General features: G+C 44.9%; 1 protein-coding gene across 3 annotated transcripts in view; it reads left to right on the top strand.

Moving 5' to 3' along the window:
- KCNH1 (potassium voltage-gated channel subfamily H member 1) overlaps positions 1-23,442 on the top strand; it is a 355,938-nt gene that overhangs the window by 249,479 nt on the left and 83,017 nt on the right. For all 3 annotated transcript variants that reach the window (XM_032393107.1, XM_032393106.1, XM_032393108.1), the window contains one exon: positions 20,577-20,773. In XM_032393107.1, the coding sequence (XP_032248998.1) occupies positions 20,577-20,773 (197 nt within the window). The remainder of the gene's footprint in view (positions 1-20,576; positions 20,774-23,442) is intronic.

The raw sequence follows: 23,442 nt of genomic DNA, 5'->3' as shown, positions 1-23,442 counted from the left end.
CTGGCCCATCACTCACTCTGAATTAACTTAACGACTTGAGGTCCTGTCACTATTGAACTAGGATTTATGTGTAGCTTCTCCTTACCTGTACATGTAAAGTTGTAAATGCTTGTTCACAGGTGAAATCTTTCTTTTTGTAATGAACACCCCCTTCTCAAGGTTCCTAATTTGGAAAACACTCTCATCTTTGCTTAATTAGTTTCTTTATGTCCATTGACCTTGGATGGATATTAACGTGGCATTTATTTACTTAGCAACTATCCCAGCGTAACGGGGTGTTAATCTCTGCAAGGGTGAGTGGTGTAGAGAAAATCCTTGTCTTGGATGAATGTTCTATTCCATTTGGGGAGACAAATGCATGATTAGTGACAATAAATAACACAGGTACTTCTTTCACTAGACTTCCTGGAGTGAACAAGGACATACTCATGGAGGAGGCAGGAGGTAACTGGGCTTGGAAGGACCAGTAGGAGTGTTTGGTAGGCTGAGTCTTGAAGTGGGAAGAGCAGCATAAGTCCATAGAGTCATTAGAGGTGGTATTATGTGTAGGTATATTCAGGGACCCAGGTGAGTAGGGTAGAATGAGAAGACTTTCCATGTGGCCAGTGGTTCTCAACTTTAGTGAACCTAAGACTCAGCTGGAACACTTGTTCACAATGCGGATTCCCAGGTCCCTCCCCAGCTCTAGGATGGAGTCTGGGAATTTGCATTGTGAACAAGCCTTCCCCTCCCCTGGGTGGTTCCGTTGCATATGGTTAGAGGACTATACCTTGAGAAACATTGCTTTAGGCAGTCACTCCTTGATGTTTTCGGTAGAGTGGGGTGAGATGATGTTGTAGAAAGTATAAGGCACGTGCTAGGGCACCTTTTATTACATTAGCCTAAAGCATATGCAACTGCCAATTTTCAACTATTTCTGACCTGCCAAAATGGTAGAATAAACACTTGTGATCTGTATGAAAGGGGAGGAGGGCCTAGCCTAGGATGGTGGCTCTGTGACGGTGCAGCCAGGATTTGGACACATGAGGTAGGGCATTCTAGACGGAAAGAATAGTGTGAGCTGAGGCCTGGGGAGTGTGTTGTGTAATGCCAGGACCAGCGCTTGAGCTAGAGCTGAGAGCCCCGAGGGGCAGCAGGGGGGCATGAGGCCAGAGAAGCAGGTCAGGGCTCATCTGTGGACATTTCTAAATGTCAGCATGAGGAACTAGGCAGTGGGAAATCACTGAAGGTTATGGGTAAAGTATGACACCATTAGAGTGGCGATTTGTAAAGATTAATGAGCTAGACACAGAGCAGGAAGGGAAGGCAGTGGGTGACTGGCGTATAGTAGAGATGAGAGGTGGTAAGATATGGGCAGTAGAAACTGAGACAGAATAGGGTTGCCAGATCAAATACAGCACAGCCAGTTAAACTTGGATTTCATATTAATGAGTAATTTTAGCTTAAGTATTTCCCAAACACAAAATGGGATATACTTATGCTTAAAAAAAGTATCCATTTATCTAGGATTCAGATTTAACAGGGTGTCTTATATTTTTATTTGCTAACCTTCGATGGGAGGGACATGTTGATGGACATTCTGGAAGGAGAGTCTGAAAGGTTGTATAGAATAGGATGTGGGGTGTAGCCAGAGGGAGGTGAGGGAGGTGATTCTGACATCCCAGTGAGTTGGGAGATGGAGGCACTGGAACAGACAAGGCTAAGTCAGGAGGAAGACACGGTGAGAGAGAAAGGTGATGAGCTTGGCTTTGACTTGTTGCATTTAAAGACCAGTGGGGTATCCGAGTGGAGTGCTCGGGAAGGTGCGTCTGGAACTGGGAGAAGAAGCCAGGGCTCAAGACAGAGATTTAGGATTCAGAGGAAGGAATAGGAAATAGGAAAAACAAACCAACAAACAAGAAAGGGTGTGGAGCGAACACAGGGGGTCACATTCATTTTCCGAAATGACCAAGTATTTCAGAGCGTTTTAAAAGAAATGGGAGCGTAGCCATTCAAAATGCTCATGAGGAATTTTAAATGGGATTAGAAACTCTTCTGATAAGTAAAGTAAGTAAAATATAATCTTTAAATGCTATATGATCTCAGCTATGTGGGGGGGGAACATGTATAGATAAAAACCCACAAATATCTCTACCCACATGTCATAGTTGATGTCTTTAGTCTGTGAGGCTATAGGAGATTTTTGTTTTCCTTTTTCATATATATATTTGTCTTTCAAGTCTTCTTTAAAAGAGCATATGCTACTTTCAAAATTAGGGAAAAATTTTTGTTTAATTTAAAGTGCATCTTGAGAAAGTCAGCTTTGTTCCATATATTCTTTTGGTTCTTAGGATACCATTTGAAAGAATAACATTTTTTTCAAAAAGAAGTCTTGACAGCATTTCTTTTGTTATTTACTGGTCCAGTCAGAAAAAAAAGATGACATTTACTTAGTGGGTAGTACCCAACCCCTCCCTCAAACGCTTCTTGAAAAGGAGGATGGCTAGGCAGTGAGGACAGAGGAGCTATCTAACCAGGATTTTAAAAAGAGCAACAACTGCATGTAAAACCCTCATTATTTTAGAGATGGAGGAGCTGAATCCTTCACAGAGTGGCTTCCTGAGATGCTTGTGAACTGAGGGGCTGAGGGAAAGGTCCCCCCCACTTTCTGCGCTACCATCTTTTGAGTGCCCAGCCCCACATGGCCCCAGGGACCTGGCGTAGCTGCCGGGAGAACATGACCCCCGGGCACCGTATAATAATGTCGCTTGCTCACGCTCAACCCAAGGGGAGGAGGCTTGTTTAAGTGTCTCTCTAAACACTCCAACCAAGCATTAATATTCGTATAGCTTTTCCATCAACTGAAGCAATTATATTAAATCCACACTCCTAGGGAGAAACTATCCTATGAATAATCTAGAACTTCAGAAATGCAAAACATTTGTGTCGGGTAATGCATGCAGTACTTGATTGAGGCGGGGCGGGGGTGGGAACCAGGTTCTACTTCCTAATTCTGTTTTTGTTTAAGCAATTAAAAAAATTGGTTTGCAGTCTCTGAAGACACTGGTAGTTAGCGGAGTCAATAGATCTTTCTAAAGGAAACTCTTCTAACTTTAGTGCCCAGACAGAGGGGAATGGTTAAATAAAAAATTATGGTAAATCAAGGCAGCTGTTATGATGACGATGGAAAAAGTTTTATTGGGACACGCTTTGAAATGTTTTAAATACAATGTTAAGTGGGGAAAAAAGCAGAGTATGGAGCTCTATGTGCTGTAACCTCAACTGCATAAAAGTGCATGTGCGAGCAGAAGAAAGATGGAAAGCATACCAAAATGTTCATCAGAGTTTTCTAGGTGGTGGCCTGCAAAGCCAATATTTTCTATTTCTCAGTATATTTCAGTCATTTTCTGCAGTGCGCAGAGTCTTTTATAAACAGGAAGGGAAAGAAAATCAAGTCAACTTGCAATTCTTATCTGTAGTGATCTTGGAAATTCTCACCTGCCTTCAGTGAGAGATTTGTGATCTATTTACTTAGCAGAGACACATTGCGCTAATTTAATTTTATCTAATTGCAGTTGCGAAGAATAGAAGGAGAGTGTCGGGATGTTTCCAAGCCATTGCCTTAATGTAACCATTGCCGAGTGAGCCCCCATTCAAACAGAGATGCCAGTGTTGTTTGCTTCTGCTCAGTGTAGTCTCCACAAGGAAGGCTAGTGACCTACATTTGGGTGAAATTTTAATTCCTTTAAGGAGAGCATTTGTATGATAGGGTAATTTCTAACATTCATTATCTTTACATCTTCTTTTTAAATTCATCTATAAATTTTCAGCTTACCATTAAGCTGGATCAGAGTGAATTACGGGACTATTTCTGAACAGCTCACCAAATTCCTTCTTGGGCCAAGCTGACAAGGTAGCTCCCTGAGGACACCCGGGTTCTTGTACTCGGGCTGGAGACCAATCCTCTCCTTAAAGCCCTATCCTGAGACATTCTAAGTCTTTCTTATCCTGGCCCACCTTTCAGTGTTCTATTCAGACCCGTCTTTTCATTGATATATTGATTTATTCATTCCATAAACATGCCAGATGTAGTCTGGGACTTGAAGATACAATGGTGAATCAGACAGACACACCTGGGATAGAGCTAATAGTCTTATCAGGGAGACAGATAAGCAAATACACAGCTTTATAATATAGCATGCCAAGAGTAATAGGAGTAAGGACAGGATGCTAAGGAAGCTTATAAGATAGGCATCTAATCCAGCCTGGCCAAGAGAAATCAAGGAAGGCTTCCTGGCAGAGGTGGTATCTGAGCTGAGATTTGCATGATGAACTGAATTCCACTGGATGCAGCAGTGGTGGTGGGGTTTGGAATAGGGGATTAAATAGAAAGTGTTCCAGGCAGAGGGGACAGCATTTTCAAAGACTTTATTTTGTTTTTTTAAGATTTATTTATTTACGGGGTGCCTGGGTGGCTCAGTTGGTTAAGCGACTGCCTTCGGCTCAGGTCATGATCCTGGACTCCCAGGATCGAGTCCCTCATTGGGCTCCCTGCTCAGCAGCGAATCTGCTTCTCCTTCTGACCCTCCCCCCTCTCATGCTCTCTCTCTCTATCTCATTCTCTCTCTCAAATAAATAAATAAAATCTTTATTTATTTACTTGAGAGAGAGAGAGTGTGCACTCATGGGGGGAGGGACAGAGGGAGAGAGAGAGAGAATCTCAAGCAGACTCCCCACTGAGTGTGGAGCCTGACTTGGAGCTCGATCTCATGACCCTGAGATCATGACCTGAGCATAAATCAAGAGTCGGACACTTAACTGACTGAGCCACCCAGGTGCCCCCAGCATCTTCAAAGACTTTGAAGCAGAAGAGTGATATTTGTGTTTAGAAAGGTCATCCTGGATGCTATGAAGAGAATGGCTAGCAGGCAGGAAGACCAGCGAGGACAATGTTGAGAGATGAGTGTAGCTTGAACTGACTTAATGTCAGTGGAAATGGAGAAGGGTAGACAAATTTATGAGATACTTGGTGGATAAAATGACCAGGGCTTGGTCTTTTATTGGATATGGAGACGAGAAAAAGGGAGGACTCTGGAATGACTCGGACAACTTTCACCGGGACAGAGAATGCTGGAGGGTGGGCAGGCTGACAGTGGGACCAGTTTCATTTTGGGATTTGTGGTTCTGAGCTAAGTTAAAGTGTCCAGTGTGAGATTCTAGACTCAGAAGAGAGACCTAGGCTAGAGGCATAAACATGGGGACCATCAGGATCCAGGTGGCAGCTGAAGCCAGGGTAGAGGCTGAGAAAAACCCAAAAAGAGAAGGGAGGGTAAGAATCAATAAGGTCTTATTGCTTCTAAGAACCTTATTGTCTTCTAAGAACCCCGAGGAATGCCCGTTTATAGGGGACAGATGGAGGGGCCAGAGATGGACTGCCAGCAGAGGAGAGGGCTATCACAGAAGACAGGGAGAGAGGGAAGGAACATTTTCAACTGATACAGAACCAAATTTCACCGACTAGGAGAGGCTATGGATTGTAAGGCACGCCAATATTTTATGGCCCACTAAGACACAATGCTGCCAGTTAAATGGTGATAGATGGTTGATTGTAAGACACATTCTGATTTCAGAGATAAAAACGCTTGACAACTTAAGTATATATTAGAATCAAAGAGCTAGAATAAGTTGAGGACTAAAATACACCTTTTAGATTGATTAGGAAAAGAGCTGTTATTGACTATGGTGAGAGTAGTGTTAGTGGGGTCTGGGGGGTAGAAGTGAGATTAGAGTAGCTTGAGAAATGGGGGGGAGGTGGCCATTAGTTCCAGGGTGCTTGATAAATTGCAAAGATCTTCCAGAGTTCTGAACCAAGAGAGAAATAAGTAAGAGAGATACCAGTCAGAATATCACCTTTTTTTTTTTTCTGATTAAGCTAATATTGAAGAATATGCTTTGTATCTGTGTCCAAGAAGACTTCCCCACACAGAGCCCCAGAATTAGGCCTACCCTGGTGGTGCTGACCAGCACGAGCTACCCCTGTGAGGGTCTGCCTGGCAGATCTTACGGCCTGGAGGGACGGAGAGAGCACGCTTTCTGCAGACAGGCAGATCCTGAAGAGAGCAAGGGGCTAGCCTACGCATGTGCGGGTTCTCCTTCCAAACTCCTCACTCAGACGAGGGCCACCGAGAGGCCACGAGTGTGACGCAGCTGGACTGCCTTTGCAGAAGGGGACATGGGGAAATGGGGGTAAATCACCCTTTAACTGTAAGAGTGTAGAGATGCTGTAAATAGCATTATCAAGAAATTGAGCCATAAAAGAAAGGAGAACAGTCCAGACCAGCTAACCTCATCTCCAGCCATCCAGCTTTTCCCCCTTGCTGTTTGGAAAAATTACCCATCTCTTCCATGTGTCTCAATTCTCTTGCCTTACTGTAGAAAGCCAGATCCATTCTCAGTTTTCTCTGTGAATTCCCCATAGTCCTGCCCAAGACAACCTCCAACGTATCTTGATATTATGTTTTCATTTGTTTTATACTTCACTGTTACACACACGTAGGTTTGTCTCCTCACCGTGTAAGCCCCTCAAACGTAGAGACAATGTCTTTTCCATGTTCTATCCCCCTTCACCGCCGGAACGCTGCCTACTCCATGATGGGTGGGGCCAAATTGTTGAACTGGATTGAATTGCGTATCTTTGGGAACCCCCAGTCTGATAGCTGTCCAGGAGGGAGGGGCAGGGGCAGTTCCCATCAGAGCTGGCATGTGACATTCCAGTTCCTGTGTGGGTTTATTAACCAGGTACGCGGCGGACCCACGCCAGTGTCCCATCTCTAACACAGAGATGGTTTGCTAAAGAGCGTAACAATCGCTCTCCTTTGTACTGACTTCGGAAGAAGGCAAATGTTTCCTGAACATCTCTGAGCTCTCCTCCAAAACCTAAAATGAGACCAAGCCTCTCTAGAAGGAGATGCCCCTCTGAGAAGTGGGGTGACATGCCTACCTCGGCCTGGAGCCCGGGCCTCCTGGGCATCTCCAGGCCCTGCTTTCTTAGTTGACAAAAGAAATCCAATAAAATGTGTTGGCTCAGCACCCCACACCACAGCACGATCAGATAAGACCTGGCACTTAAAGGTAAGGCCTTATTCCGAGTAGTATATTTTCACAACTTGGACAGGAAAGCACACTGATGAGGTCTCCACTCTGTCTGTATTGGATGGACCTTCTCACTTCTCTAAACTGTAGCAGATAAAGCAGAGGTCACAGACTTCCAGCAGCATTTATTTTTTTTCAATGAGAGCAAAAAAAAGGGTGGGGGGGTGCTTTGTAGCTTCATTACAGATAAAAGAAGGCAAAATTTACCAGGTGTCAAAACTTTGCTTATCTACTCTTCCCCGTGGTCTCAGACAACCTAAGGGAAGCAGCCATAGACGCATGTGGGAGGGTTAAGGATTCCAAATTAAGCTGGAAAGCCCGGACTTCATCATCTTTGGGGTAAGGCACACGGTGGGTGCCTGCGGCAGCGTCCCTGGCCAGTGTCTGACCTGGCACATGGGCCCCCTCAGCAGATCCTGCCCCCCCCGACCCCCAGTCGCTGGTCTGGGAAGTGGGTGGGTGTCACCAAGGTATTTCGCTGAAGTCTTTGGAGGCTTTGCTCTGACAGTGCCACCAGAGCTACACCATCATGCGACTGCCCGGTCCTTCAGACGCGTGGAAGCCCGCGTCTGTCCCTACAGCAGGGGGAGAGAGCAGGCGTGGACATACCTTCCCCACAGAGCCGAACCCATTGTACTGCCCCACCGGACCGTGGACTCCGGAACTGGATAGGATGTGGGGTGAGCTGCTCCAACAGAAGCCCAAAGTAGTAGAAGCTTAGACAAGACAGAAACATGTTTTTCTCTCATGTAGCAGCCCAGGTATAAGAGCTGCTATGTCCACTTCATGGTGTTGGGCGCCCCACTTGCTTCTTGCCTCTTGCTTCGTCCTAACTAGGTTGTCACCCCGGCCTCCTGGTCCAAGAGAGCTCACATCCTTGTTCCAGCCAGGGGGGAGGGAAGAGAGGGGGAGGGCAGAGCAGGACCCTAGAAGTTGCACACATCCCTTCTGCAACCCTCGCCTTAACCAGAACTTGGACAAATGGCCATGGCGAGGCCCAGTGCAGTCTTTATTCTGGTCATCTTTGTGCCCAGCTACAAGTCATCAGCTCCATTACCAGAAGAGGGAAGAACCGGTTTTGGAGAACATGTGGATTCCTCGGCCATAGCTCCTTAAGGTCAACGCTGTCTCTGATTTATCCTTTTTCCCATCACCTAGCATGGTGCCTGACCAAGGTAATCGGGCAATCATTTAACCTCTCTGGAGCTCACTTTCCTCTCTTTAAAATGGTCCCGATGATCCCTGTGGAATTTGCTTCACAGGGCCGTTAAGAGAATTCTTCTTTTACTGTGTCTACAATTTACTGAGCACCTACTGTGTTCCAAGCCCAGGGCTAAGTGCTTTGTCCATAATAATTTCATGTAAGCCACACCACAGCTCTATGAGGTGGGTCTTATTATCCACCTTTCTTAGCTGGGTAAACTGAGACTGGCAGGGGTTTGCTAAGATGCCCGGTGCCATTGGTTTATCTCTGTATCCGGTATCCATTGAGTGCCTGCTGTGGGTCTGGGATATAGTGCTTCCAGGCATGAGGAGTGTTTCCAGAGTATAGCGCGCACACATAATGGGGAGCTGCTCTGGTCAAGGTCCCAGGGAGGAGGTTGGAGCGTGTTTGGAAGCATGAGCAGGAGTTATCTAGACCAGGGAGGAGGGTGGAGGTCTGCGGTCGTGCTGGGGAGGCCCACAGAGGAGCAGGGAGCCAGGCTTGGAGGGACTGTAAGAGCCACAGTGTGGCTGGAGGGCAGAGAGTGAGCAAAAGAGGGGGCAGGGGCCCCCTCAGGCTCCCAGCCGGGCAGTCTCACCTGTCTGGCCCTGAGGCTTGAGTTGAGGGAGGATGATAAAATGCTTGGAAAGCATGCCGGGGGTGGCACCGGGGGGTGGGGGGATGAGACTTGGCAAATTCTCTTTGTGTCTTAGACACGTCTTGGAGGACCAAGGAGGGGACCCAGATGTGACATGCCTGGCTTATGTGATGAACCAGGAGGCCTGAGAGCTGCCCTTGTCCTCACCCTCATCCTCCTGAACTGTACAGTTCAGTGTTGTGCACAGTCTACTCGGAACTTACCTGGAAATATCTGTCCAGCCCCTATTCTCTGTATCATAAGAATTATTCCTAGGGCCAGGAGACAGAGTGGCCGACCCTCCGAGCCTCTCTCAGTGATGCCAGGGTCTCTGTGGTCACATTTCACCATCCTGATGAAGTGAGTGACAAGGCTCCTCTGGTCTTGAAATGGCTTGAGGGCAGAGGACCTCCTGATGCTCCAGAGAGCAGGAATCTAGACAGTAGGGTAGGCTGAGGGGACTGGCCTGCACTGCACCCTGTATCCGGGCACCTCTCTCAGCACCCCCAGTGTGGCCCCCAACAGCATCATGAATCCAGGTCTTTAAACAGTAACTCAACAAGTTGGTGTTGCCCGCTCACTGTATAGAGTATGGAAGGCACTTAGGTAAGTTTGCAGCTGAATGAGGAGACCAGGTACTTTCCTCAAAGGATTACAAAATATACTGGCAACACTCATGTCTACAGGTGAGTTAAGGAACAGATAATCCAAAACATGGGATAATCCAGAGGCTTCTGGCTTTCCTCCTGCTGAAGAGTCCTATGCCGTGCCTCAGGGCCTTTGCATCTGCTCTTTCCTCTCCCTGGACTCATCTCTGTGCTATATATCTTTATGCTGGTTAATTGGAACTCGTCCCTCAGGTCTCAGCTCAGACATTGTGTCTCCCTGAAAGCCTCCCCTCACTCCTTGAGCTTGAACTAGACACCCCTCCTGCAGGGTGTCCTATCATGTTAGAATTAGGCACTCACCCCTGAAATGTTATCGTCCCCTGGGTCTCTGTCTCTCACTACATCATGTCTGTCGTCCCCCTGCTATACCTCAGCTCCTAGAACAGTGCCTCCAAAAGTTGCACGACTGACTGAATGAGTTGTTTCTAATTGGTTTGGGTCTAGAAATGGTTGGTGACTTTAGAAGCAGACAGTAATTTATACTGCAGAATTATGTTTTGCCGATACAGGTTACCACTGTGAGCGGTCCTTATAAGAGCACACAATAGGGAATAGTGAAGAGAAGCAGCTGGAGATTTCAGTTTTGCTCTGACCCCTCTGGCCTGCCAAACTCACTCAGAGACTGTCTTTGAATAAGCAGGGCCTTTTCTGAAGGGTTCCAGTTGTCAGTTTCAGAGCAGAATTGCTTCCCTGTGACTTTTTAACATTTGGGTAGGCTGTTTGATCCTCCCGGGGACCCAGTTCCAGCACCTCTAGAATTCGCCCTGATCACCCCTCCCAGCCCCCCACTCCCACCTTCCACGCCCCTTCAAGCCTCCTCACGTGGGTATTCCGGCCTCTGCCCGTCCTTAAATTGAATTATCTACAGGGTCTTGGTTTTCTCCTGTGCTCCTTGCAGAGATCTGCCCTCTCTCTCCCTGTGCCACCTCAGTCCTGGGTCCTACCTCCTACCTATGTCTTATGAATGTTCTTTGATCCTACGTCTGTACCCTGAAGGGTTGTTTATGTCCACTGCAATGGAGGAGGTGTGGTAAAGACAGCTGCATTGAATGGGGGTGAAAGGGGGAGGAGGATTAATTATCACAGGGATGTTTGCTTGGAGTTTTAATTAGACTGCCGTTCCTTACTTCCCCTTTTCATTCTTTTTTCTTTTCCCCAGCTCAGAACATCCACGTAGAATGCACTTTAGAAACTTGAACGTTAGGTTTTAACATCCTGCACCCAGAGCCTCAGTGTAATAAATAAATCAATAAGCTGATTGCCTCAAGTAGTTGGATTGCCAAGTGCATTGGGGTAACTTTGGTTCTTCAGTGAATGATCATTTCATGCTAGGGAACAAGGGATGAATGTGGGTGTAAGGCTTGTCCTGGCCTCTGATTTGTAACCCTGACCTGGGAAGTCATTATTCCCAGAGCTGTGTGTAACTTACAAACAGCCTGCCAAATGCTCTGTATCCTTCCCTTTGACGGTTTCCCCAAGTTCTATGTCATAAATACATTTGTCGTTTGCCAGAAGAGGCTTGGGTTTGTTTTGAATCTAACAAGCCCTCTGACACCACACTCTTAAATCTCACTAACAGATCATTTATACCAAAAATGCTACCTTGACAGGAAGAAAGATTGTATGGTTTTCAATTTGGGTTGAAAATCAAATCCAAGTTACAACAACACTGAGACTTCCTGGACCCTGTAGGTTAATCATGATTATCTTACCGTGAAATACTTGGTGTAGTAGGAACTACTCTCTATTTATTGTTTCTGTCAAAACCTTAGATTGGAATGTTTTCCAGTGGGCATGTTGTAATTTCTAAAGATGCACTTATTAATTTCATGGTGTGTTTCAACCATAATATGGTTGTCCTTTATTTTATACAGTAGGCTGAATTTCTACAGATAAATAGTATGTTAAATACACATGAAGAACTATTATTTTACTTTCTGGGTTCTTTTCTAGTTGGAAAAACTACTCCAAATTTGTTTGAGAAGTATAATACTCACTCATTAGGTTTTGTTTAAATGCAGGACAATTGAACCTTGAAGAATGTGGGGTTAGGGGTGCTGACCCTCTGTGCACTTGAAAATCCACGTATAACTTTTGATCCCCCAGAACTTAACTACTAATAGCCTACTGTTGACGAGGAGCCTTACTGATAACATAAAAAATAGATTAACTTGTGTTTTGTATGTTATATGTATTATAGACTATATTCTTACAACAAAGTAAGCTAGAAAAAAGAAAATGTTATTAAAACCATAAGGGAGGAGGAAAGATGGCGGAGGATTAGGGGACCCTATTTCAACTGGTCCCCGGAATTGAGCTGGATATCTACCAGATCACTCTGAGCATGCACGAAACCAGCCTGAGATGTAAGAAGATCTGGATCTCTACAAACAGAATATCTCAGGCAGTTGGTTTTGAGGTACGAAGCAGGGAGCCGTGATTCCCCGGGCAGATATCGGAGGATAAACGGCAGCGGGAGGGTGCCTGGCCGTGGGGATCCTACACCGCCAGTGAGCGACAGCCTCGCGCGCTGCGGATGGGCACAGACTCGCAGACCGGTAGCGGCGGGGAAAGGACTTTAGGGCAGCCCCCGGGGCAGAAACCCGGAGCGGCAGGGTCGCGCCGGTGAACTGCAGCCCCCAGGGTGGAAACCCAGAGTGGCGGGGTCACGCGGGCGAACTGGGAATGGCTGGCGGTTTTAGAAGCACAAAGGGCAGAGACATGCCCCAACCTGGAGGCAGGACTGGGAGCGCTGCGGAGGGGCGCACAACCCAGGACGCTGCAGTTTATAGCAGCACAGACAGAAACGGAGACGGTATGGCCTGGAGAGCTCACTGAACAACAGCCTGCGATCTCTCTGCTCTGAGGCAGAGGGTTGGAAATGGTCTCTTCTGCTCTGACTCGTGGAAGAGATGCGGAAAGCCGCCAGGGAAAGCCACCAGAGAACAAAAGCCTCAAAAACGGATTCCCACTGAGCCCATCCCCCAGCACAGGGGGGCGGGGCAACAGCCCAAACAGGGTTGCCTGAGTAACAGCGCGGTTAGGCCCCTCCCACAGAAGACAGGCTAGGAAAACAAGAGGCCAGCAACCCTAAGGTCCCAAGGAAACAGGTGCATCTTGCTTGGGTTCTGGTCAATAATTTGGATTCTATACATTCCCTCAAACACCTATCAACAGAATGACTAGGAGGAGGAGCCCCCAAAATAGAAAAGACTCAGAGATTATGACTTATGCTGCAGATTTACAAATGGATGCAGATATAACCAAGATGTCAGAGATGGAATTCAGGCTAGCAATTGTGAAGACAATGGCTAGAATGGAGAAATCAGTTAATGGCAACATAGAGTCTCTAAGGGCAGAAATAAAAGGGGAATTGGCAGAACTTAAAAATGCTATCAGTGAGATCCAATCCAATCTAGATAATCTAACAGCTAGGGTAACTGAGGCAGAAGAGAGAATAAGCGACCTGGAAGACAATATAATAGATAAAAAGGGAAAAGAGGAGGCCAGGGAAAAACAACTCAGAATCCATGAAAATAGAATCAGAGAAGTAAGTGACACCATGAAGCATTCCAATGTCAGAATAATTGGATTCCCAGAGGGAGTGGAGAGAGAGAGAGGACTAGAACATATATTTGAGCAAATCGTAGCTGAGAACTTCCCTAATCTGGGGAATGAAACAAACATTCAAGTCCTAGAGGCAGAGAGGACCCCTCCTAAGATCAAGGAAAACAGGCCAACGCCCCGGCATGTAATAGTAAAACTTGCAAATCTTAGAACCAAGGAAACCATCTTAAGGGCAGTTAGGGGAAGAGATTCCTTACGTACAGAGGGAGGAACATCAGAATAACAGACCTATCCGCAGAGACCTGGCAAGCCAGAAAGGCCTGGCAAGACATATTCAGGGTACTAAATGATAAGAACATGCAGCCAAGAATACTTTATCCAGCAAGGCTTTCATTTAGAATGGATGGAGAGATGCAGAGCTTCCACGACCGGCAGAAACTGAAAGAATATGTAACCACTAAGCCGGCCCTGCAAGAAATATTAAGGGGGGTTCTATAAAAGGAGAAAGACCCCAAGAGTGATCTACAACAGAAATTTACAGGGACAATCTATAAAAACAACGTCTTCACAGGCAACATGATGACAATTAATTCATATCTTTCAATAATCACTCTCAACGTGAATGGCCTAAACGCTCCCATAAAACGGCACAGGGTTGCAGATTGGATAAAAAGACAGGACCCATCCATATGCTGCCTACAAGAGACTCATTTTGAACCTAAAGATACATCCAGACTGAAAGTGAAGGGATGGAGATGCATCTCCCATGCCAGCAGACCTCAAAAGAAAGCAATTCTTAGACAAATTAGATTTTAAACTAAAGTCTGTAATAAGACACACAGAAGGACACTATATCATTCTTAAAGGGTCTATCCAACAAGAGGATCTAACAATTGTAAATATCTATGCCCCCAACATGGGAGCAGCCATCTACATAAGCCAACTGTTAACCAAAATAAAGAGTTATATTGATAACAATATGTTAATTGTAGGAGACCTCAATACTCCACTCTCAGCAATGGACAGATCATCTAGGCAGAAAATCAACAAGGAAACAAGAGCTTTGAATGATACATTGGACCAGATGGACCTCATAGATATTTACAGAACATTCCACCCTAAAACAACAGAATACTCATTCTTCTCGAGCGCACATGGAACTTTCTCCAGAATAGACCACATACTGGGTCACAAATCAGGTCTCAACCGATACCAAAAGATTGAGATTATTCCCTGCATATTCTCAGACCACAATGCTCTAAAACTGGAACTCAATCACAAGAAAAAATTTGGCAGAAATTCAAACACTTGGAAGCTAAAGACCACTCTGCTCAAGAATGTTTGGGTCAACCAAGAAATCAAAGAACTTAAACAATTCATGGAAATCAATGAGAACGAAAACACATCGGTCCAAAACCTATGGGATACTGCAAAGGCGGTCCTAAGGGGGAAATACATAGCCATCCAAGCCTCACTCAAAAAAATAGAAAAATCCCGAATTCACCAACTAACTCTACACCTTAAAGAACTAGAGAAAAAGAACAAACGACGCCTATGCCACGCATTAGAAGAGAAATAATTAAAATTAGAGCAGAAATCAATGAATTAGAAGCCAGAAACACAGTAGATCAGATCAACGAAACTGGAAGTTGGTTCTTTGAAAGAATTAATAAGATTGATAAACCACTGGCCAGACTTATCCAAAAGAAAAGAGAAAGGACCCAAATTAATAAAATTATGAATGAAAGGGGAGAGATCACGACTAACACCAAGGAAATAGAAACAATTATTAGAAATTATTATCAACAACTATATGCCAATAAACTGAGCAATCTGGATGAAATGGAGACCTTCCTGGAAACCTGCCAAGACTGAAACAGGAAGAAATTGACAACCTGAATAGGCCAATAACCAGTAACGAGATTGAAGCAGTGATCAAAAACCTCCCAAAAAACAAGAGTCCAGGGCCTGATGGATTCCCTGGGGAATTCTACCAAACATTCAAAGAAGAAATAATACCTATTCTACTGAAGCTGTTTCAAAAAATAGAAACAGAAGGAAAACTTCCAAACTCATTCTATGAGGCCAGCATTACCTTAATCCCCAAACCAGGCAAAGACCCCATCAAAAAGGAGAATTTCAGACCGATATCCTTGATGAATATGGATTCCAAAATCCTAGCTAATAGGATCCAACAATACATTAAAAGGATCATCCACCATGACCAAGTGGGATTTATCCCCAGGATGCAAGGGTAGTTCAACATTCACAAATCAATCAATGTGATAGAACACGTTAATAAGAGGAGGGAGAAGAACCATATGGTCCTCTCAATTGATGCAGAAAAAGCATTTGACAAAATACAACATCCTTTCCTGATTAAAACTCTCCAGAGTATAGGGATAGAGGGAACATTCCTCAAGCTCATAAAATCCATCTATGAAAAACCCACAGTGAATATCATCCTCAATGGGGAAAAGCTGAGAGCCTTTCCCTTAAGATCAGGAACACGTCAAGGATGCCCACTCTCGCCACTATTGTTCAACATAGTACTAGAAGTCCTAGCAACAGCAATCAGACAACAAAAAGAAATAAAAGGTATTCAAATTGGCAAAGAAGAAGTCAAACTCTCTCTTTTCGCAGACGACATGATACTTTATGTGGAAAACCCAAAAGACTCCACCCCCAAATTACTAGAACTCATCCAGCAATTTAGTAATGTGGCAGGATACAAAATCAATGCACAGAAATCAGTTGCTTTCTTATACCCTAACAACACAACTGTAGAAAGAGAAATTAGAGAAACTATTCCATTTAAATAGCACCAAAAACCATAAGATACCTCGGAATAAACCTAACCAAAGAGGTAAAGGATCTATACTCTAGGAACTACAAAATACTCATGAAAGAAATTGAAGAAGACACAAAAAGATGGAAAAATATTCCATGCTCATGGATCAGAAGAATAAACATTGTTAAAATGTCTATGCTACCCAGAGCAATCTATACGTTCAATGCCATCCCGATCAAAATTCCAATGACATTTTTCAAAGTGCTGGAACAAACAATCCTAAAATTTGTATGGAATCAGAAAAGACCCCGAATCGCCAAGGAAATGTTGAAAAAGAAAAACAAAGCTGGGGGCATCACGTTGCCCGATTTCAAGCCATACTACAAAGCTGTGATCACCAAGACAGCATGGTACTGGCACAAAAACAGACATACAAACCAATGGAACAGAATAGAGAACCCAGATATGGACCCTCAACTCTACAGTCAAATAATCTTTGACAAAGCAGGAAAAAACATGCAATGGAAAAAAGACAGTCTCTTCAATAAATGGTGCTGGGAAAATTGGACAGCCACATGCAGAAGAATGAAACTCGACCATTCTCTAACACCATTCACAAAGATAAACTCAAAGTGGATGAAAGACCTCAATGTGAGACAGGAATCCATCAAAATCCTGGAGGAGAACATAGGCAGTAACCTCTTTGACATCGGCCACAGCAACTTCTTTCAAGATACATCTCCAAAAGCTAGTGAAACAAAAGCAAAAATGAACTTTTGGGACTTCATGAAGATAAAAAGCTTCTGCATAGCAAAGGAAACAGTCAACAAAACAAAGAGGCAACCCACAGAATGGGAGAAGATATTTGCAAATGACACTACAGATAAAGGGCTGGTATCCAAGATCTATAAAGAACTTCTCAAACTCAACCCCCCAAAAACAAATAATCAAGTCAAAAAGTGGGCAGAAGATATGAAAAGACACTTCTCTGAAGAAGACACACAAATGGCTAACAGACACATGAAAAAATGTTCATCATCATTAGCCATCAGGGAAATCCAAATCAAAACCACACTGAGATACCAGTTAGAATGGCCAAAATGGACAGGGAAAGAAACAACAAATGTTGGAGAAGTTGTGGAGAAAGGGGAACCCTCTTGCACTGTTGGTGGGAATGCAAGTTGGTACAGCCACTTTGGAAAACAGTGTGGAGTTTCCTCAAAAATTTAAAAATAGAGCTACCTGATGACCCAGCAATTGCACTACTGGGTATTTACCCCAAAGACACAGATGTAGTGAAAAGAAGGGCCATATGCATCCCAATGTTCTTAGCAGAATGTCCGCAATAGCCAAACTGGAAAGAGCCGAGATGCCCTTCAACAGATGAATGGATAAAGAAGATGTGGTCCATATATACAATGGAATATTACTCAGCCATCAGAAAAGATGAATACCCAACTTTTACATCAAATGGATGGGACTGGAGGAGATTATGCTAAGTGAAATAAGTCAAGCAGAGAAAGTCAATTATCATATGGTTTCACTTATTTGTGGAACATAAGGAATAACATGGAGGACATTAGGAGAAGGAAGGGAAAAATGGGGGGTGGGGAATTGGAGGGAGAGATGAACCATGAGAGACTATGGACTCTGAGAAACAAACAGGGTTTTAGAGGGGAGGGGGGAGGGGGGATTGGTTAGCCCGGTGATGGGTATTAAGGAGGGCACGTACTGCATGGAGCACTGGGTGTTATACGAAAACAATGGATCGTAGATCACCACATCAAAAACCAATGATGTATTGTATGGTCACTAACATAACATAATAAAATTAAAAAAAAAAAGAAGAGAAAATGCATTTACAGTGGTGTACTGTATTTATCCAAAAAAATCCACATATAAGTGGACCCGCGCAGCTCAAACCCGTGTTGTTCAAGGGTCAGCTCTAATTTTCATGAGAATGAGGCAAGATTGCCCATGGTCTTGCACTTTCAGTAGCTCTGGCTTAGTTATACTACATTTCATCCCAATAGGAAGCTGCAAGATTTGTCAGTTCTACATGTTCTCACTGATACTCCAAACACCCAGGAAAATCTGCTCCTGTTAGAGCCCCTCGTCGCTCTTTCTTGTCCCATTCTTTCTGAGCAGGAAGTGGGGTGCCAGCTCAGAGCTGGGGTCATTTGTGATGTTCTGCTGGAATATTAGGTAACTTACTAAGTAATTTCTCGCAGGCTTCTCAGCCCAGAGTTCTATGATTCTGTGTGTTATCTCTTGCTGCATAATAAACCTCCCCTAAATTTAATGGTGTAAGAAATTGGTAACTGTTTCTTACCATTCCGTGGGGTGTTTAGCTCAGTTGGTTGCTTCTGACTTGGGCTTTCTGCATGTGGCTGCACGCCAGCATTGGCCGGGGCTGCAGGCATCCGAAGGCTTGAGTGGGCTGGCCAGCCAGCCGGGATGGCTCATTTCCATGACTGGCAGAAGCTGGCTGTCAGCTGAGAGCTCAGCTCAGCTGCCCACCAGAGCACTGATATGTGACCTCTGGTGTGGCCTGTTTTTCTCAAAGCATGGTAGTTGGATTCTAAGAAGGAGCATTCTAACAGTAGGCATTCCAAGAGACCCAGGCAGAAGCTGCAAGGTTTTTTATGATCTGGCCTCAAAATCCCAGAACATCACTTCTGCCACACTCCAGAGAAGGGACCAAGGTGGGTCCAGGTTCAAGGGGAAGGAAATTAGGCTTTGCCTCTTGATGCATCTTGACCATCTACCATTCTGTGTGTCAGAAGAGCTTTTCTAGAAGAATAAGATTACATAAAAAATGAAAGGCATGGGAGGCATTGCAGTGAAGGGTAGGGAAGTTATGGGATGCTTCCTATGTATGAACGAATGGCCAGCCTTGTTGGTTAGAACTCCGTACCAGGGAGCCCACACTGAATGAGCCCATCTCCATGGAAGCTGGTAGCATCCCACAGAGAGAAGCATTCCCATCCAGTGGCCCCAGCCCTAAAGTAACCCACTCTTAGTACGATGATTGAAAAACACCTGGGAAGGGGATTTAACTAGCACAGTTTAAAAGGCATGTTTCCCTAAAACTCCCCCATGCATGCATCTTGCTCATACTGAGTAGTAAAACTATCTTCATAAATCAGAACTGTACATTACCTCATAAACACATAGGAAACTGTGGAGTAATGTGTCTGGTACAGTTGATTTCTCGCTCACACTGTGGAGGTGCTTGGAGAAGGCTATGCCCATGGAGTACCTCGTATCCTTAGAATGGATTCTTTGGTATTTGAGAAAAGATCAAGTTCTGTCCAGGTGCTTGGAAGTCTAATCACCTCCTTGGCCTGAATGAGGAAAACACCTGCCCTATTAATCATTCTGAGTCAGGGGTACCTAGGTTCCTGCAGTGGAGTGTGGCTGGTCTGGATGCATGGGCCGACAGCTCTCCTGAGGGTGATGAGGGTTACTTTCCACCCTCGTAGCATTGTTTATTGCCCCCAGCATACTCCTCTCGGGCTCCCTGTGGATTCAAATTTGTGTTTATCTGTGTTGAAAATTTAGAGACAAGATAAACAACATTTCAAGCTATTTATAACCAGAGGCTGTGCCAGGAATGAATTAGGCTTTGCATTAGACATATGTTAAAATGTTGGACTCGGGGAAATGTAGGGAGAATATCCCTTGATGTGAAAAGCAGATATTTAGAGGAGACTGATAGCAGTTTGACCCAGAATATGGTTATATATACTCTGTTGGCTTATTAAGTACACTCTTGCAGAATGCCAGGTACAGAGGGGCTTGGAGATGCCATGTGGATGGGACCCATGTTTTTACACTCCCAGGAGGGCCTTTGGCAAGGGTGAGGAACATGGAAGGAGGTAGTGGGAGAGGGGGAGGAATAAGGCACCATACAAACATAGACCCTATGGCCATGGACAGAGTATGGAAGAGAATGAACTCCACCCCTACGTGCCTTTTTCCATGTGGATCATCCTAAACAGAGGAGACCTTTCCTGATCTTGAGCTCCTGATGGAGAGTCCGCACCTTCTCCATACTGTTCACCTCTCTCTTAGTCAGTCCCACAAATGGAGATCCACAGTTCACCCTCCTTCCTTCCTTCTCTTTTGCCTGCACTTATTGGCAGAACTCCTACTCAGCGCCGGACATGGTGTGACGTGGAGGGAACTCTCACGTTGGGAGTTACACAATAAACAAGGACACAGACAAATCATGTGATTATGGATTATGATTGATGTTTTGGGAAAATGGGGGAGTGATAAAGAATAACAGGGGGTTGCCACTTTGGATAAGATGTTCAAGGGGTAGCACCCATGACCCCACGTCATTGGCTAAACCTTAACATGTATTATATAGTATTTTAAAGTTTCTTAAATTGCATGTTGTTAAGGTTCAAAATAAAACCTGTTTTTGTTTTTTGTTTTTTCCTTTCCAAGCCCATGTTGCAGAATGTCAAATGGAAATTTGGGAGGCAGAGGGAAGCCAACCTGGATGGCCAAATGCTGGCCAGATGCCGTCCGGTTGACACTTTCTTTACCAGCACTTTCTCTCCCTAGGGAAAGGAGACGTGTTTGGAGATGTGTTCTGGAAGGAAGCCACCCTGGCCCAGTCCTGTGCCAATGTTAGGGCCCTGACCTACTGTGACCTGCATGTGATCAAACGGGATGCCCTGCAGAAAGTGCTGGAATTCTACACGGCCTTTTCCCACTCCTTCTCCAGGAACCTCATTCTCACCTACAACTTGAGGAAGAGGGTAAGCTAACAGTGTCAGTTTCTTCTCCACCAAGCGCCGTTTCTGCACACTTAGCATAACCACATGGGCCAGGAAAAGCCCTCTCACAGTTTCTGTAAGGGGAGCAGTTGTTTCTCTAGAGGTTCTGAGCGTGGCTTGCTCTTCAGAGCTTTTGCTATGAAATAAGGGCCAGAGGAATGTTGCTAGATTAAAAGATGGATTCATTTTGCTGCAGCAGGGATTTGTTCGTTAGTGTGTCTGTGCACTTTCCCCCCAGCAATAGCTAGACCTCCTAGCATTTTGAAAAGATGAGTAAAAAAAGGAGGTCATGATTCAGTAAAATGGCTGAGGGGGGCTACTTAATTAAAGTAAACTGAATTCTTCCTGGTGACTAGGACTCACTAAATGGTGTGAGGCCATTAGTCAGCTGGTAATAATTTTTAAAAGCTATGAAGATGAGTCATTTGGGTCCAGAAAATCAGAAGCATATGGAATCTGATTGCCTAGAGAATATCATGTAGACACTGGCCAATTTAATGGGTTGAGAAATGATGAGTAGTTTTAAGAACCGGAGAAGATTTCTTGTCTGAAATGGTTTCCTTCACCCTCAAATCATCAGGATTGCTCCATCTGTCTCTGTGAGGGTTAAAGTATTCATTCGTCTTGTACTCTTTAGGTTTTTCATGACTGATTTCTTGCACGTCATCATCTCTTTTAGTGAACAAGGTAGCTCTGACCTATAGAAACCATCTGGAAGGATTGTCATAGGAATCTTTCCAAAAATGACCTCATAATCTTTCCTCCAACACTGTTCTTCGTCTCGTGGTCCTTGTCTCTGTGGATGGCATATCTCTCTGGGGTTCCAAGTTAGAAACGCTGGAATCGTGGCTGAAGCTTCTCCCCCTCTCCCATGTCTCGGGTTGCTCAGCAAATCCTCTTGGTTCCCCCTAAGCTCTTAAATCTGGGTCCACAATTTACTTCCATCCTTGGGGTTCACCCTGAGCTCTCGGGACACAGTGCTCCAATACAGACCTTCCCTGAGTCCTGCCCCACACAGTAGGCTTCTGCCTTGTGTCACTCCTCAATGTGGTATTTCGTCCTTTGGCCAATTGTGTGGCCTTAAAAACTAATTGGATCATGTCACTTGCTTTGTAAAGACTTTTTTCCCCCACCCTAACTTTGGGATAATGTCTGTATGCCTCAGGATGGCCTATGTAGACTTTTTACATCTGGCCCTGACTTAATCCCCAAGCCCCAACCTCAGCCACTCTTCCCATGCCCCCCCCTCTGCTACCCGGACCACTCCCAGCATGAGAGCTCTGTATGAGACTTGACATATAAAGCTGAATCACACTCAGGTCCCAATCTCCTGCAACCTAAAGTCTAACAGAGAAGATCAACCCAGGAAGGATAGATGCAGTACGTGATGCTAAGTACAGTGAGTGTGATTTATACGAGATATTGTAAGGTGGAGGGCAGCTAAAGGGGGAGTTGGGAAGAAAGCGTTGTGGCAGGGGGTGGGGATACTTGAGCTGAGTTTTAAAGGATTGAGTCTGCCAGACAAAGAGAGGGCGCAGGTGTTGTATTTGGAGGGGCAGTTTGAGCCAAGGCACAGAGGAAGGAAATAGACTTTTGTCTTTCAAGTTCCTTGTACAAGGTTCCAAAGGCCTATCATTGGGTTGCCCCAACAATATGCTCCCACCTATTTTATTTTACTTTGAGAGAGAGTGAGAGAGAGCACAAGCAGGGGGTGGGGCAGAGGGAGAGAGAGAATCTTAAGTAGGCTCCACACTCAGTGCGTGGAATCTGACACAGGGCTCGATCTCACGACCCTGAGATCATGACCTGAGCCAAAATCAAGAGTCAGAGGCTCAGCCAACTGAGCCACCCAGGCGCCCCTGCTTCCACCTGTTTTAAAATCCCTTAATTGTATTGTCGTGTGTGAGTCCCTGCTCAGAGACCTGGGAAGGCAAGGCCTCGGTGCCTTGGTATCCCTAGGGCCTAACCCAGTACAGAGGATTAATAAACATTTGGGGATGCAAGGACAGAGATGGGATCTCTGGGCCTCAGTTTCCACATTGTGAAATGTGAGGTTGTGGCTGGATCATTTGTATTGGTCTGTGATTTGAAAGCTGGTCATTCAAATTCTAGTGGGGAATGGGCAGTGGTGGAGAAGCGTGCATTCACGGTTCTTCCTTGTTTATTTGGGAGCATGGAATGATTTCTGGTCGTCCTTTTAGCCACATGGATTCTTCTAAAGTCTGTTTTTTTGGTTTTTTAAAAAATTTTTTCCTTCTTTTTATGAAAGCAAGTTGATTATAATCAGCTTTCAGTGTTGCTGATAATATAGGTTGAAAAAAAGTGCAGTTTGGGTTATTTGGAGTAGTAGTCATTTTGGAATAATTGTGGATCAAATAAATCTGTCTTAAAAAAAACAAGGACAACAACAAAAACAACAGTGCCTCAGTGGTCAGATTGTTTTTGTAAGTACAGAGAGATTGACAACTCTTACAGAAAGGAAGCCTCGGGGGCGGCATTTTTGAAGGGCTGATGTGGAGGAGGATTGGGCAGGGTCTGTGTGGCCACAAGGTGTGGAGGAAGCATCCAAGCTGTAGGAGGTATGAGAAAGAACTTGGGAAAGATCAGAGGTGTCCAAGTAGGCAGCGCCGAGTGGTCCTTAAGGTATTTAG

Source organism: Phoca vitulina, unplaced genomic scaffold (assembly GCF_004348235.1).
Source record: "Phoca vitulina isolate PV1807 unplaced genomic scaffold, GSC_HSeal_1.0 scaffold71, whole genome shotgun sequence".
In the NCBI taxonomy this organism is placed as follows: Eukaryota; Metazoa; Chordata; class Mammalia; order Carnivora; family Phocidae; genus Phoca; species Phoca vitulina.
This window is presented reverse-complemented; position numbering and strand designations above follow the sequence as displayed.